At 29.2% G+C, this 17,555-nt stretch overlaps 1 protein-coding gene across 2 annotated transcripts in view; it reads right to left on the reverse strand.

Annotated features, from left to right (window-relative positions):
• Positions 1-346: 346 nt before the first annotated feature.
• The window catches only part of LOC142333738 (uncharacterized), a 55,734-nt gene continuing 38,525 nt past the window's right edge, over positions 347-17,555 (reverse strand). For both annotated transcript variants that reach the window (XM_075381194.1, XM_075381193.1), the window contains exons 2-7: positions 16,916-17,068; positions 16,162-16,296; positions 12,526-12,654; positions 10,280-10,408; positions 6,544-6,672; positions 347-3,737 (exon numbers count right to left, since the gene is read on the reverse strand). In XM_075381194.1, the coding sequence (XP_075237309.1) occupies positions 2,484-3,737; positions 6,544-6,672; positions 10,280-10,408; positions 12,526-12,654; positions 16,162-16,296; positions 16,916-17,065 (1,926 nt within the window). In that variant the 5' untranslated portion in view covers positions 17,066-17,068 and the 3' untranslated portion in view covers positions 347-2,483. The remainder of the gene's footprint in view (positions 3,738-6,543; positions 6,673-10,279; positions 10,409-12,525; positions 12,655-16,161; positions 16,297-16,915; positions 17,069-17,555) is intronic.

Genomic DNA, 17,555 nt, shown 5'->3' on the forward strand with positions numbered 1-17,555 from the left:
TTTTAATCATCATAACTAGTACAAGACAAATAATAAACTTGCATTCAGTCACACTAAAATACAATTGATTTGTTTTTATGAAAAGGAATGATGTACCATTTAAAATAAAGAAGCATCCTGGTTTTCTGTGATCACATAAAAATCACAATTTATATATTATAAACGTATTTATAAAACTGAAATTTATATAAACTGAGCTTTTTATTACAATAAAATAGTCTATTTCATAAAGAAAATTATTTTCTAAGAAATTACAGATGAAAAAATATTTTTAAAGTCATATAAAGTTGTTATAGTAAACTTTTAGCAAATTATATAAAAAAACTATTCAAACTGCAAAAAACGCAGAGAAAGGTTGCATTGAACCAGTAACTAAACTAGAAAAAACAAATTCCCAAATAAACAAGAAATAAAGAATACATAATCTAAAAAATAATAAAAGTATTTGGGTGAGGACCCAAACTTTGCAATTTTTAAAATTATCATATTAATTAAAGTATGATCTATTAGGAAAATTATTTGAAAACATTTTAAAGAGGGAAAAAATCCCACAAAAATGTCCTAATTCATCCTTTTCACAAAAAAGGAGATAAAATGGAAGTTACTAATTACAGAGGAATTTCTCTTCTTTCAGTAAACTATAAAATCTTATAAAATTGTTGAGAATAGAATAGAAAAGCACATCAATAAACAATTTGGAAAATACATCAGGGTGGTTTAGAAAGGGAAGATCTTGTGCGGAACAAATAAAGTGTGTAAAATTAATAACCTGCATAAATTATAATCTTTTAAACTGAACAAACAATTTCCATTGCCTTTTCTGAAGTTTAATTTATTTTGAATTTTCAGAACCATTAAAATTAAACATAAGGTAATGAGGCTGTTGACACTTAATTGTATAAAGAATACAATTAAAAGATGATAATCATAGAAGCATAGAGGAGAAAACATTGAAACTAGTTGTGGTAGAAAAAAAAGTTTAGCTTACAAATGGGACAAACCAGGAAGAAATTATTTTGCTTTTACAACAGATCGGGCAACAATTGCAGACAATTTTAAAGAAGCAAAAATTCAAATCGAAATGTTAAAGTAATTGCATAAAAAACAGGATTATTTATTTCCTACAGAGAAACAAATTAAATATTTCCTATGGAAAGACAAACAAAAGTTTTTCCTGTTTAATATTTGTCCTTTTTCCAAAGGATATTAAAAACAAACCAAAATCTCTAAAAATTAACAATCTTATAGAATTAATTCATCAGTCAAAAAAAAGCTTAAATATAAATCTCTTCAAATATATAACAAAAAATTCCTTAGAAGTTTTTTGGGAGGTATTTATCTTGCTGGGTAAAAAAAAAGAATTAAACATTTTCTGGCAGTATGTGGTTTCAAAAATATTTAGATATATTTTCAAGTATAAATTCATAATATTTGCGAAATTATAACAAATTAAGTAGTAGAGGTGCAGATTGAATTTCAGAGCAAGGTGAGAGACCTGGCATCTCAAGTCTCTGCCCTCTATTGTTTAGGTTTGCAGCTCCTATCCTTTCCAAAATCTTTTTCTATCGTAAACAGAATATACCTGAAAACATTATAGAACTAATCGTTTGTGTCTCAAACGATTTGAGACACACATTTCAAAATGTAAGTTTTTGGTTATTTTCAAGGTTAACAAAAGAAAAAAGAGAAAATTCACAACCAGGAGGTAACAATAAGACATTTTCAAAGAAATTGGTACATTAAAGAGGGACTAATTTTTTTACAAGTGTGTTTGTAATAAATTAAAAGCTAGTAAAGATTTTTAGGTCAATATTGATAACAGGCACAGATATGAGATTACACACTTCTTGTATGGTTTTATTATTTGAAAACATTACTAAAATAAAAAAACATGTTATAAAAGTTAACTTAATATAAAATCAGAACGAGGCTTTAAATTCTCTCAAGATCATGGTTATTTGTGAAAATGCACTGGAGAAAAAAATGTTCAAGAAAAACACATGAAACTTGTGATTTGTATATAACAAGTCACACTTAAGAACTTTACACTCTTTTTTACACCAAATTTTCTGATTGCCATGGTTCTGGGCTTACAATGTTCATAAACATACCCACATTATAAAATACAGTAATATATAAATCTGTGTTTGAAGCATATAAGATAGAAACCTCTCCATCTTTAGTTGTACCATACAAAAATGAGAAAAATATAATGTTAAATCATAAACATTAAATAAATTTTGTTATATGAATTTTAAACTACACACACTTGAAAGAATGCTATTTTAATTTTCTTCCTTTATTAATTTTCTTAATATAAGATTTTTAAAGTTCATAATGATTCTCTAATAAGAATAAGATAATCTAACTCTATCAAAACGTTTCTAAACTCTATCAAAAGATTTTTTATATACAAATAATATTATATACCAATAGTGCCATACTTAAAAAACTTAAAAGATTTTTGATAAATGTTACAAACATTAATTTTTTTCTTTAGAGTGGTAATAAATGTGTTTTTTTAAATCACAAATGCGTTTAAACGACTTTTGGCAAATGTTACAAATATAATCTTCCTCTTTTGTATGAATATTAAGATGTCTCTTTAAATGACTTTTATTATTGAACGACTTTTGACAAAAGTTACAAATATATTTTTTCTCCTTAGTATGAATTCTTAAATGTGATTTTAAAGCAGAATTTTGATTAAAAGACTTCTGACAAAAATTACAAACATATTTTTTCTCTTTTGTGTGAATATTTAAATGTACTTTTAAAGCATTACTTTCACCGAAAGACTTCTGACAAAAGTTACAAACATATTTTTTCTCTTTTGTATGAATATTTACATGTCTCCTTAAATTGCTTCCGCAATTAAATGACTTTTGACAAAATTTACAAATATAATTTTTCACACCAGCAGTAGTATGAATATTAAGAATATGCATCTTTAAATAAGATTTATAATTAAATGACTTTTGACAAAAGTTACAAGTATAATTTTTCTCCTTTGTGTGTAAATTAATATGCACCTTTAAATAAGAAATACTACTGAAACGTTTTTGGCAGAAATTACAATCATAATTTTTCGTTTTTGTATGAATATTTAAATGTGATTTTAAATTACCACTTTGATGAAAAGACTTCTGACAAAAGGTACAAACATATTTTTTCTCTTTTGTATGAATATTAAGATGTCTCTTTAAATAGCTTTTACAATTAAATGACATTTGACAAAAGTTACAAACATAATTTCTCTCATTTTTATGAATATAAAGATGTCTCGTTAAATTGCCTTTGTTATTAAATGACTTTTGACAAAATTTACATACATAATTTTTATCCTTCTTATGAGTAGCAAGATGGATATTTAAACGATATTCAGAATTTAATGACTTATGACATAAGTTACAAACATAATATTTCTTATTTTTATGCATTTTAAGATGCCTCGTTAAATTGCATCTGAAATTAAATGACTTTTGACACAATTTACATACATAATTTTTCTTTTTGTTATGCGTAATAAGGTGGGTTTTTAAATCATTCTGCGTAGGTATCTTGTTTTCACTATTTATATCCTTGACTAAATTTTTTATTGTAACATCACTGTGTGCACACTTATATTCACTGGATTTTTCTTTTATAATTCTATCATATACTGAATTATTTACGCACCTCTTACGAGTAATGCGATTCTTGGTACTTCCCTTGTAGGTTCCTTTATCAGTAATAACCTATAAATTAAAAATAACTAATAATTCAAAGGTAATTATGAATAATGTAAAACTATTTGAATTACAATAACATTAAGTATTATATCTTGTAAAAAGCCACTAAACATTTATAAAAAAATTGAATATTTTAAACATATATTCATAATCAAAGTGGTTTTGGATATTAATTAATCATCAATGAGTTAACTTATCTTATAAGTTATAAGAAGGAACCTAACTTATCTTGCAGTATATTTACACATTTGGCTGAAACTTTATTATCATATGCATGTTTTAGGAAAACAAAACTATTTGGCAAATTTATAACAGGTAAATATATTTATTATACATGTTTTATATACACATGTTGATCAGACCTACAAACTCATAAATTTTATATATATAAAATTTTGTATACAGGATGTCTGGGTTGAAAACATCCAAAATTAATGGCCTACATTTAAGAAACCAGTCACTGTAATCTCTTAAATGTAGGCTCAAAGAACAGAATATATCTCAAAGATTTGTTCAGTATACTATCACAGTCAGCAGTATATGCATGTGCAGACAAACTGAATTGAATGCAACATTGTAGTCCATCAAAATGTGGATCCCCACAAAAAATGTTCAGTTTATGCTTCGCTTTTAATCAGTTATGCACGTTCTACAGCTTGTATGAACTGAATTGAATGTCAATTCTCCTACATCTAAATCTATTGTATTCCACGGATACGACTTTAAGAGACTAGAAGCTGGGTTTCACAAACTGGAAATCATCAGAAGATTTCAGTTAGTTACGAGAGAGTGGATCAAGTAAGCGATATACTGCCAGATAAGTCTATTACGCGATCTAGTTATGGGCTGAAGATTCCTTTTTCTACTGTTCACGACATCGGTCATAAGCGCTCCATTTGCAAGTGTAAATTACAACTGCTTCTTCACATTAAACCAAATGATTGCCGCAATATCAGTTTGCTGCAGAGATAATCACCATATTGAAAACAATCTTAATAATATTTTATTTAGTGATGAGGGTTACTTTTCATACATTTGGAATAATTAAAGACAACTGTCAAATTTGTTGTACCGAAAACTCCATACAGTAATCAAGAATGAAAGGAACATACTGAAAGTAAGTGTCGGCTATGATGGGAAAAAATGATGTCACAGAACTGTTTTTTTTTTCATAGAATCCACTGTGACAGGGCCCACACACGGCTAGATGTTTCAAAAGTTTGCTGTTCCTCAGATTCCTGAAGGATTCAGTTTTCAACAAAATGGTGCTCCACACCACTTTTATCGAGAAATTAGCATGTTCCTGGACAACACTTAGCCAGATGTTGGATCAGATGAGAAGGTCCAACTGCAGTGATATCTCTCAGATATCACTTCTCTGGACGTTTTTGCTTTGGGTTTTATTAAAAGTTATACCAAAGAAAAGTTTGAGATTTGAATGATTTAACATAAAAAATTGTTAAAGGTGGTTGGTCTAATAATGCCGCAGATGCTCACAAACACCTGGCAACAGTTAGATTATTGTCTAGGCATCTGACCAGCTAAAAAAGGTGCATACACTGAAGTTGACTAACCTACATTAAAACATGCCGAGTTGCTACGTTTATTAAAAAAAAAAAAGAAGAAAGTTATTAAATTATATTAAGATTAGTTATTACTCTTAATATAAGATTTACTTTTAGTCTGGACATCCTGCAGATTATTAAGTGTATATATAAGGTGCACACTGCAAAAATGCTAATAAGTATATTTACACATATAGGGTAAGAAACATAGAACTGAACTGAGAGAGCTTGAACTGCAGTTATTTGAATGTCACCTTTAACACGGCTTCCATTAACATCATTATTGGTTACGTATGTTACTACTCTAATCTACTGCTGTCAGTTGTAAACTATTTTACTTTACATTACTGCAATAAGTTTTGTCCCTTGAGTAGTGATTTTCTGACAATGCCTTAACAGATCAAGGAATGGGTTACTATTTTGGAAGCTACTCACTGTTCTTGAAACCTTAGCAGTTACATATCAAATATTTACTGAAAAAGTTTTGAATAACAGAATCTCAGACAACAGTAGCATACACAATTCAGTTAGAAAAAGGCATACAACAAGGTTGAATGAATAATCCAAGAAGTAAGAGAAAAAATAGGCCAAAAAAGAAGAAAATTGTTTTAAACAATTTTCAACTGTTAAACAACTGATTTCCAATGAGTTAACCATTAGATCAGGTTGGTGGGCTAAACACACACACATGTTGAAATAAGCTGTATGTAATCAAAAATTTACATAATGAAAAGTTAATACAGTGGAGCACCAATTTTTCAGATATCCAACTAACTACACTGCTTAAATTCAGACTAAGTAATTTAAAAAAAAAATTAAAACATTATTTGAAAAATTTAAAGACTATTCAAATAAATTTTTTCTTCAAAAGGACTTTTTTATCAATCTTTATTTTACAGGATTTTTTAACTGTCTCTTTGTAATTCATTTAGCAAAAACAATATGTATATCTAGGCATTTGTTAAACTAATCATAAAAGAAAATTTCTACACATAGCATTTTTTATACCAGTTACTGTTTTTTTTTTCTTACACTGTACATATATTCAAAATTTTATTTTAGTATTACTGAAATACATTTATCTTTCTATATACTTTTTTCCTTAGCGTGTTACCCATTAAATATTAGAATGATATGTACATCATATATAATAGCAGTTTTTTAAATTATCCTTTCCAATTATCCAGCTTTGGTCTTGCAACGGTCCATCTGGGTAATTGGTGTTCCATTGTATCTAATACCCTTACCTCTTCATTTTCAAGTTTTACATTTTCTAATTTAACCAAGTTGGTCTCTTCAATTGCTAAAGGATCTTTTTCAATATCATCATTAATAATATCCAGCAGTTCCTCTTTCGGTTTTACTAAATCTACTGGCTGCAATAAAAAACAAAAAATGAATTAAATACGTTTATGATTATTTGTATAATTTATAAAATAAAAATATATGTATCTCTAATACACTCACCATACACATTAACAGTGCAGCCACAGTTAAATTATTATTATGTGACTTTAACAGGATTCCCACCGAATTTTAAGATTAGTTTTTCCTGACACCCATAATCTTATGCTACAGAGCTGTAGAGCAAAAATGGTTTATCATATAAATACAATATTTTTATCTCCTTTTCAATGTAATCCCTATCAGTTTTACTGCACTTATCCAATTTTTTACGAGTCTTCTTCTTATCTCTTCAACAAACAGTTCTTTACCTATCTCAAAGCCACTTTTATAATTTTCTTTCTTTACCTCGTCGTTGTCATTGAATTTGATGCCAAGCAAAGCTTCTTTCATCAGATTAAAAACATAAAAATCTTAAGAGGCAAGGTCAGGAAGTAGGAACTCCCAACCCAATTTGCCAATAATTTCCAGCGTCAGTTGGGCCATATGAGGGGTTGAGTGTTGTCTTGAAGAAGAAGCATGCCTTCTTTCCTCTGCCATCACAGACATTTCCTCTTCAACCTGGGCTTGACTTTGTTCTCAATCATGGTCGATAATATAGGCAGTTGATAGTGTATTGCTCCTCCAAATAATCACAGAAAATCGGACCATGGGCACTCCAAAAGATAGTTAACATGACCTTACGAGCCGATGTGTTTGTGTTTTGAATTTCTTATGGACAGGTGATTCAGGAAGTTTCCACTGCATGCTTTGACGCTTGGACTCTAGCTCAAAATGATGTATCAAAGTTTCATTACAGGTTAAAATCCTGTTCAAAAATGCATCACCTTCGTTATTTGGGCTATTAGGCTATTTTTTGTGATAAACTGTTTCAGTAAATTATCGCAAAGTACAAAAGAAAACTATAATTAACAAGGTTTTTTGCATAAAATGAAAATCATGGTAACTATAAATAACATAGATAAAAAATAAAAATTAATTAATCCAATTTTTAAAAATAATTGGCTCACACCTAAGATTGTATAAAAATTTTTCACAAAAACTAGCCTACAATATTTTGCAAAGTAAAAAAAAAAAAAATATTTAATAACTTTGCATAAAAATGCTAAGAAACAAATTTCAATTTAACAAAGAATATGATTACAAATTAAAGGAAAACTAAACTCACTATGTCTAAATGTAGTACAGATAAGAAAACTAGAACAAAACACCTTATTTTCTAAAGAAAACAACGTTACCATTTATTTAAAAAATATTTTGTCATAATTATTCTAACATATTTGCAGAATGCCATCAAAGTAAGGAGCAAGGTGACAATTAATGACATAAGAGCTTTTAGTAGCTCTGAGCTGAAATTTTGATGCTACATGTTGGAAACCTACATAATCGCTGCTTTAGAAAAACTGTCTTTATATATATAAAAAAAAAGAAGTAATTGGTGGTCATTTTGTATAAATGAAATTGAGAAATCAAATGTGTCATTTGTTGCTGAAATGCAAGTCTGATCAGAAAGATCCAGGCAAAGATCACACAGATGTATCACAACCACTGTTCTCACAACTGCTGATCAACATTTTAGTCTGCTCAGTTGAAGAACCACCACTGGGATAAAAAAATTTTCATTGAAGGCTGAGAATTCCTTTTCTTAATTATTTCATTATGGAGCTTTCCTTTATTGTGCAAAGTCTAAGGCTTTCACCTCCTATTGCTCAGTACAAAATAATTACACATATAAAAAAAATCATAACATCTCTACCTCTTCTCAACTGACTGAATTCTGAGTGTATTATTTTTTCCTGCCTGTGGGAAACATTTTTAATGAGCCAGGTATTGTATAAGGAAACATTGAAAACATTTCTTTTGTTAAACATTATCATCCATATTTAAATGTTAAATAAGCTACTGCTACTCAGTTTACAAATTATTCTACAAATTGTAATCTTTTACAATCAAATAATTTGGAAACTGAGGTGGTAATTCTCCTGATTTAGTTTTTTTAAATTACTGACATTATTGTTAATATTGCTTACGGTGAAATTCTTTATTGTAATAAATATAATCTACCTTTAGAAATACCATTACCTAATATACAGGATGATTCAGGAGGATAGGGCAATACTTTGACAACTCATTCTAGAGGCTAAAAATAAGAAAAAAAGTTCATATAAACATAGGTCTGCAAACGCTTCATTAGAGAGTTATACAGGTGAAAAATGTTGCCCGAGTTTAAGTTCCTCCGGGTAAATTAAGGCTTTCTGAAATTCTGGGATGGTCAATTAAGGGGCAAATTCAATTGTTTCTTATGGTTTTTGAGCTGGGAAATCAAAAAAAATAGGTCCCAGAACTGTATCTCTCTTAGTTTCTAAGATATCCCATGTAAAACGCCAAAAATAGGGTCAAAAAACACATTTTTTACGTTTGACGTACAATAACGCTGCTAAATTGGCAATAAATCATACATTTTTTAAACATAAATTGTAGAGAATTTAATTATAAGAGGATTGATGTAAATAATGTCAACAGAAAACAAATAAAATTTTAAACATCTTGACTTTTAACTAACTTTTACTAGGTTTGAACCTGAGAACCTTTGACTTCAAAATCAGCTGTTAAAAAACTGATTTATGAGTTAACCAGTAGAAAAACTTGGTGGGATAAACATATACATATACACATACACGCACACACAAGTTAACAAATAAACTACATGTAATCCAAAATTTATTTATTAGGTAATATTGAAAAGTTAACACAGTGGTGCACCAATTTTCCAGATGTCCAACTAAGTACACTTTCTTTCTTTCTTTTTCCTGTTTAGCCTCCGGTAACTACCGTTTAGATAATACTTCAGAGGACGAATGAGGATGATATGTATGAGTGTGAATGAAGTGTAGTCTTGTACATTCTCAGTTCGACCATTCCTGAGATGTGTGGTTAATTGAAACCCAACCACCAAAGAACACCGGTCTCCACGATCTAGTATTCAAGTCCGTGTAAAAATAGCTGGCTTTACTAGGACTTGAACGCTGTAACTCTCGAATTCCAAATCACATGATTTGGGAAGACGCATTCATCACTAGACCAACCCGGTGGGTTGCAACTAACTACACTGCTTAAATTCGGAAGAGGTAATTAAAAAAAAAACTAACACATTATTTGAAAAATTTAAACACTATTGAAATAAATATTTGCTTCAAAAGGACTTTATTTTATCAATCTTTATTTTACTGGATTTAACTGAACTTTTGTAATGCATTTAGCAAAACCATTATGTATATTTAGGCCTTTTTTAAACTAATTAAAAACGAATATTTCTAAACATTGCCTTTTTAGTATCACACTACTGTTTTTTTTCTTACACTACATATATTCAAAGTTTTATTTTAATATTATTGAAATACGTTTATTTTTCTATATATTTTCCTTAGCATGTTACAGATTAGATATTAGAATGATATGTACAGTATGTATAATAGCCGTTTTTTTTTTAAATTACCATTTCCAATTATCCAGTTTTGGCCTTGCAAAGGCCATCTGAATAATTGGTGTTCCATTAAATGCAAAATCTAATATCCTTACCCTTTCATTTTCAACTTTAAATTTTTTTAATTTAACCAAGTTGGTCTCTTCAATTGCTAAAGGATCTTTTTCAATATCACCATTAATAATATCCAGCTGTTCCTCTTTCAGTTGTACTAAATCTGCTTGCTGTAATAAAAACAAAATATAAATGCTACAAAGAAATATGATAATGATTTTTTGTATAATTTATAAAATAAAAACAAATTTATTTATAAATAAATAATTAGTTCAACACAACTTTTACTAAGGTAGAATGATAAACTTGTTCTCATTTTAAGGCTTATTTGATGCTCTTTCATATAATACACAAAACTATATTTTCATAAATTATGATTAAGTGTCACCACGTTTGACCTTGAATTTCAGAAAAACCAGTCTATAATTTTTTAATTTATATATATATGCGCTATTTGACATTATACTATGAAGCAGTTGAGAAAATTTGAAACGGGGACTGCTTTGGGATCAGGAGATAAACAAAATGTGTCATCTTTTAGCAAAATTTACTTTTTTTAAAAATGAATTAGTTTTATAACAAGACTGCAATGAATATTAATTAAGTCAAAATGATGTTGAAAATCATTTCACTTTATGCTTAATAGTGAAATTAAGTTAATAATTGTAAGTAAAACAATAAATTTCAGACATTACTAAATGATCATAAAAACACCAAGTATAAAACATAATTATGTGCAAAATATCATTCTCAAGACTTATCTCTTCTAATATAAGAGCTACAATAATATAAATAATAACTGTATGACTAATAATTAAAATATAATAAAGTACATCTTTAAATAATTACAGTTACAGAAATTGTGATCTGTACATTTTGACAGTCTTAAAATCTTGCACAATATACAAAAAGTAAGGCAAATCAATAATAATTTTAAATTAGTTTTAAAAATTCTTAAATTTGCTGTTTCATTCCAGTAGCTGTTATTTTAAATAAATATTTTAATTTATATTAATTTTAACAACAGTCTCATAAAATAAATCAACAGCACTTATGTACGGTTTTTTTCTGATTAGTCTCTGGAATGTAACGTATTACTTCAGAGGATGATATGCATGAATGTAAATGAAGTTTAGTCTTGTACAATCTCAGGTCGACCAATCCTGAGATATGTGGTTATAATTGAAACCCAACCACCAAAGGAAAACACTGTTATTAATGATCTAGTATTCAAATCTGTATTAAAGAAAGTTCTTTAATACAGATTTGAATACTACTAGATCAAGGATATTGGTGTTCTTTGGTGGTTGGGTTACAATTAACTGCTTATCTCAGCAATGGTCGACCTGGGATTACAATCCATTTACATTTATATATATCATCCTCTGAAGTAATATCTTGCAGCGATTCCAAAGGCTAATCAGAAAAAGAGAGAATGGTAACGTACTAATTAATTTTTCAAAGTAATGCTTCTAAATAATTTAATTTTTAATAATGTTTTAATAAATGTAATCTGTTATTTTCATTGGCTTTCAATTATTGCTACTTAAAAATTATACAAAGGACATTAGTATAAAGTTAAATTTTAAAAGTGTTTATATGGTTATTTGAAATACCTTATCATTTATCTGTCAGTTTTTTATTTGCCCGAGTAATTTCCTTTTCAGATAATGTTTACCTATGTCCTGAAACAGTTTTCGGGTTAACTTGTGTTAGTCCTTCCTGTTGAGGTAATATTAGAATATCAATGTGTGCTAGAAAAACATAAGAGGAGATGGACCTTGAAAGTGAGTTAAAATTACACATCTGTTGATTATTTTGTAGATAATACACAACCTAACCCACCAAGCACCATTATAATGCACAAGACAAAACCTTTTATATCAGAAATTTAAGGAAAACCAACTTCTCTTTCGTGCAAAACTTTAAGTTGTTCATATTCTTCATTTTTGATTTAAAATATCCCTTTCCTAACTGGTAAAAAAGCATACAACTTCCGAGTACCTGAAATTGTCACTGCTTTTGCTAAATACTTTTCTTCTTCCTGATACTTTTCGTTTGAAATAAACATGAAATTCATATTTTTAATATTTGACCAAGCCTAATCATAAAGCTGAGCGACTTTAATATTTTCCTTAGCATGTTACAGATTAAATATTAGAATGATATGTACAGTTTGCATAATAGCCGTTTTTTTAAATTACCCTTTCCAATTATCCAGCTTTGGCCTTGCAAAGACCATCTGGATGATTGGTGTTCCATTAAATGCAAAATCTAATATCCTTACCCCTTCATTTTCAACTTTTAAATTTTCTAATTTAACCAAGTTGGTCTCTTCAATTGCTAAAGGATCTTTTTCAATATCACCATTAATAACATCCAGCGGTTCCTCTTTCAGTTGTACTAAATCAGCTTGCTGTAATAAAAAACAAAATATAAATGCTACAAAGAGATATGTTGATGATTTTTTGTATAATTTATAAAATAAAAATAAATTTATCTCTAATTCAATCACCATACACATTAACAGTGGAGCTATAGTTAAATTATTATTAGGCGAGTTTAATTTACAGTTTTGTGAGGGAAAACCAGTAAAATACTTGTAAAATGTTACCTAATATATTTACCACATTGACCATAATTTGAATTCTAATCTTATACCAACTGATAAATACATACCAGATTATAAAAATATAAATTTTGTAAGATACAAAATTTCCTTAATGAGTTTGATTCTAAATAATATTAATTTTTTTACAGCCACTTAAACTTGAAGCTTTTGAATGGAATATGGAAATGGAATTTTGTAGCAGAAGAAAATTACCATGCTTGACTGGGAATTGATATTCATCATTATATGGAAATTTTTACAGAGGAATTGCAACAATGTATTGAAAATATTATTCATTGTCCTGCACCAAAAGTACTTACAAAAAAAACACATTTTTTAAAGTGTTTTTCTAATGTACTTATAATCACTATTATTAATCCCTTACCAGTCTTTAAAGGAATATTCTGATGTATCTGACATCTACTTGTCTGGTGATAACTCGTTCTGTTATAATATTTCATCATTTCAGTTTTCAGTTGTTTTTTTTTTAGTAGTAGTATTCTGCAATAGATAATGCTAACTGTTTGTTTTAATACAGTATATAAAATGACGGATTTTCATGTGTATTTGATCATACTCACCTGACCCGCTGTGATGACGTGTTGTCTATTTACAGTGATCTGTGAAGTCACTTGGAACACTATTTTTCTTATTATTGTGCAAATTGAAATTCTATAAATATATCAGTATATAAATGTATTATTATGGAAATATTTTGTGTGTAGGTGGTAAACTTATAAAGCTTATTGTGTATATTTTTGTATATACGTGTTATGGAAAATCTGCAAATATTTGAGCGTGTACATTTCTGTGTGCACATTTGCATATCTTTATATGTGTGTGTGTAATAAAATGAATTCTGGATGGAAAAAGTTTGCAGAACTGAATTAAAAATTTGAACTTCCAAATGCAACAACTTCACAAAAATTCAGTTAGCGCCGATATGAGGTCTATCTGGATTTACCCTGCAGAATTTTGGAGGTTCTTTAAGTGAACTAAATCAGAAACCCTCTACAATTAACAGCTGTAGTTGTATCTGGGATTTGTCCTACACCCAATGCTGACTGCCTTTGAAAGTAAGATATGGAAGGATCTTTTAGGAAAATTCTGCTGTCACAACTAAAATAGATTGGGAAAGGCTGCACTTGAATATAGCAGGCAGCATCTGAAGGATGCTAAGGATCTAACGACAAATTGGAGCAACTGGAATCACTTACAACACCGACTAAAAACACAAAAAACAAAATAAATAGAAAACTAATACATTATACAGCTTACAAATAACATTCACTCCTTTCTACAAACTGGAAAACTAAAACCTCATGATTGAATTGGACTAACAGATTACATGAAATAAGAAAAACCAACCAGGAACCGTGGATAACAAGAATATAGTATAAAACAGTGTTACCAGAGAGTGATGAAGCAATACCTGCAATTTGGAACTGGATTACTAGTAAATCTAATAAAAATAGATTCCACAGTAAATTTTAAAGCACAATCTAGTGCTTTAAAATTCAGTAAATTTAAAACTGGTAATGGGTTAATAAGAAAAAGTTCCATTAACTTCATAAAACTACTTATTATCAAAAATTATTTAAGATAAAAGTATACATGAGGGTGTGCTGAAAGGTTCCTGGCTTTGATTCCTTGTAGTTGAAATAGAAAAACAACTTTGGGCTCATTGAAAGTTTGAAATCTTAGTATGTAACTGTGCAAATATCAGGTATTCAGGATTCGCACAATTTTTTTTGTTGTAAAAGCCAAGATGGCAGAGTCTCAAGCAAGTTTCTTGTCAGTGGAGTTACGGGTCCTCATGAAATTTTTGTTTCTCCAGGGAAAGTCAGCAAAGATCATTCACACTGAGATGTCACAAACACTGGGAGCGAAGTGTGCTTCCTACAGCACTGTGAAAACTTGGATATCTTGTTTCAAGACTGGCCATTTTACTGTTTGCCCCACAGTGGGCATCCTCAAATCGCAGTTGACACTGCAACATGACCGGCAAATATCTGCCAAAAAGATACTCAGACGCTGGACATCTTCAGGGAGCATTATTAATACAATCCTAGACATGTGCAAGCTTTCAGCGAAGTGGGTGCCCAAATGTTTGAACTGTGATCAATGGAAGGAACAAGTTGAGATATCCAAAGCTGATTTGCACAATTTTGAAGCTCCAGAGGCCTTTTTGGCTAAGTTGGTGACTCAGGATGAAACTTTGCTTCACATTTATGATCCTGAAACCAAGGAACAGTCAAAGGAATGGTGCCACAGCAGTTCCCTGCAGCCAAAGAAGTTCTGCACCCAGAAATCAGCCAAAAAAGTGATGGCATCCGTTTTCTGGGACAAATACAGCATTCTGTTTCTGGACTATTTACCTCAAAGATCTAAAAAAGCTATTACAGATATAAAAGTTTTATTTTCTTAATGTGTACATTGCAATCTGTCTGACTAGTGAACAGCAAAGCAATGGCACCATGGTCAGTTGAATCAGGATGATATGTAAACAATGTGTAATTATGTAAAACTCAATGAGTTATGAAACTCAGGCCTACCATTCCCGAGACATATGGTACCACCAAAGCACGTCAGTATGCATGATTTAGTTTTTAAATCTGTATAAAAGCAACTAACGTTTAGTAAGTTTGAACTTGAAAACCTTTGACTTCGAACATCAGCTTTACACAACTGATTTACAAGTTAACCACTAGACCAGCCTCTGGGATAAATACATACAAAGTTAAGAAATAAACTCTAAGTAATCCAAAATTTACACATTAGGTAATAATAATGAAAAGATAATACAGTGGAGCACCAATTTTCCTGGTCCAACTAACTGGACTACTTAAATTCAGACTAGGTAATTTAAAAAAAAAACTAAGACATTATAAATAAATCTTTGCTTCCAAAGGACTTTTTTTTATAAATGTTTATTTTACTGGATTTTTTAAATGACTTTGCAATTCATTTAGCAAAAACATATACACATTAGGCCTTTGTTAAACTAATGAAAAGCAATATTCAGCATAAAAGCAAATTTCTACACATTGAATTTTTTCTACCACATTAGTGGTTTTTTCTTACACTGTTCATATATACAAAATCTCAATTTAATTTTACTGAAATACATATATTTTTTATATACTTTTTTTTTCCAAAGTATTTTACCCATTAAATATTAAATTGATATGTCCAGTACATAAAATAATAACCGTTCTTTAAAATTAAACTTTCTAATTATCCAGCTTTGGCCTTGCAAAGGTCCATGTGGGTAATTGGTGTTCCACTGTATGCAAAATCTGATACCCTTACCCCTTCAATTTCAACATTTATATTTTCTGAGTTAACATAGTTGGTCTCTTCAATTGCTAAAGGATCTTTTTCAATATCATCATTAGTAATAATATCATCCAGTGGTTCCTCTTCCAGTTGCACTGAATCTATTTGCTGCAATAGAAAAGAAAATATGAATGATACAAAATAAATATGTTTATAATTATTTGTATAATTTATAAAATAAAAATAAATTGTAACTCTAATTAACTTACAACACACATTAACAGTGCAGCGACTTTTATATTATTAGGCGACTTTAATGTACAATTTGTTTAATGTACTTTAATGCACCTGTTTGTATCAGACACATCTTCCAGTTTAAAATCGGATAAAATAAGTCCAACAGAAAACAAGAAGGTAAAAACTTGAGAAAAATCCAAAGACCAATAAGAATACAAGAATATAAATGAAAATTATGAATACAACAAAACCAAGAAAATGCCAACATCCACCAGAAAAAGAACCAAATCTTTTTTAACGCTCACAAAACCGATCTTCTACCATATTTACAACAAAAAGAACAGAAATCAATAAATTTCAGTGGTTTTAAATAAAATGAAAATATTTGAAGGAGATAGTACAATATAGAAAAATGTTCAGAAAACTGTTGAAGATTTCAAAGAGAAGGATAAACAATAAACCAAGAAATAAAACACAAAGAAAGAGAAATTAATGCAAAATATTGCTTCATAGTCCTCAGTTGGCCAAAAAAAAAATTAAAAAAGCTTACATGCTCAGATGATTTATCAGTTTCAGTCATGTGGGGAGGTAAAAAAAAGCATATCATTTCTGCTACATTCTCCTGTTCAGTCTCTAATTTAATAACTTTATTAAGAGGCAGAGCTTCATTAATAAAAGTATTATTTCCAGGCGCATTCATTATCTGTAAAAAAAATAAAATAAAAATTAAAAATATATCCATAATAAAATACATATACTGTTATATTAACACATCTCTTGTAATTCCTTAAAGATTGTTCTTAATTTATGGTGGGTTAAATGAGGTTATGTTTGATATTGACGCAAGCATTCTTAATGAAAAGGATAAGAACAGCAAAATAATATTAACATGACTATTACCACATGCAGCTCACCTTAAATCTGTCTGTGAGACCATGTGACATGGTCTCTCTCATAGCTTTCTATTCGTTTTCATTTACTTGTTCTTTTCTTGTTCAAACATTGATAAAAATTGTTCTGTTTAAAATCGTATCACTTCTCAGACCCAGTTTGTGTTTTGTTTTTTATTAAAGTTGAACTTCCTGAATTTGCATTTAATTTTGATGTACATTATTTCAAACAATTGTTTAGTTTTTAGAGAAAGAGGTTTTGGACCACTTTTATTCAATTTCTTGGATAAAAAACCATAG

Source organism: Lycorma delicatula, chromosome 13 (assembly GCF_047948215.1).
Source record: "Lycorma delicatula isolate Av1 chromosome 13, ASM4794821v1, whole genome shotgun sequence".
Classification (NCBI taxonomy): domain Eukaryota; kingdom Metazoa; phylum Arthropoda; class Insecta; order Hemiptera; family Fulgoridae; genus Lycorma; species Lycorma delicatula.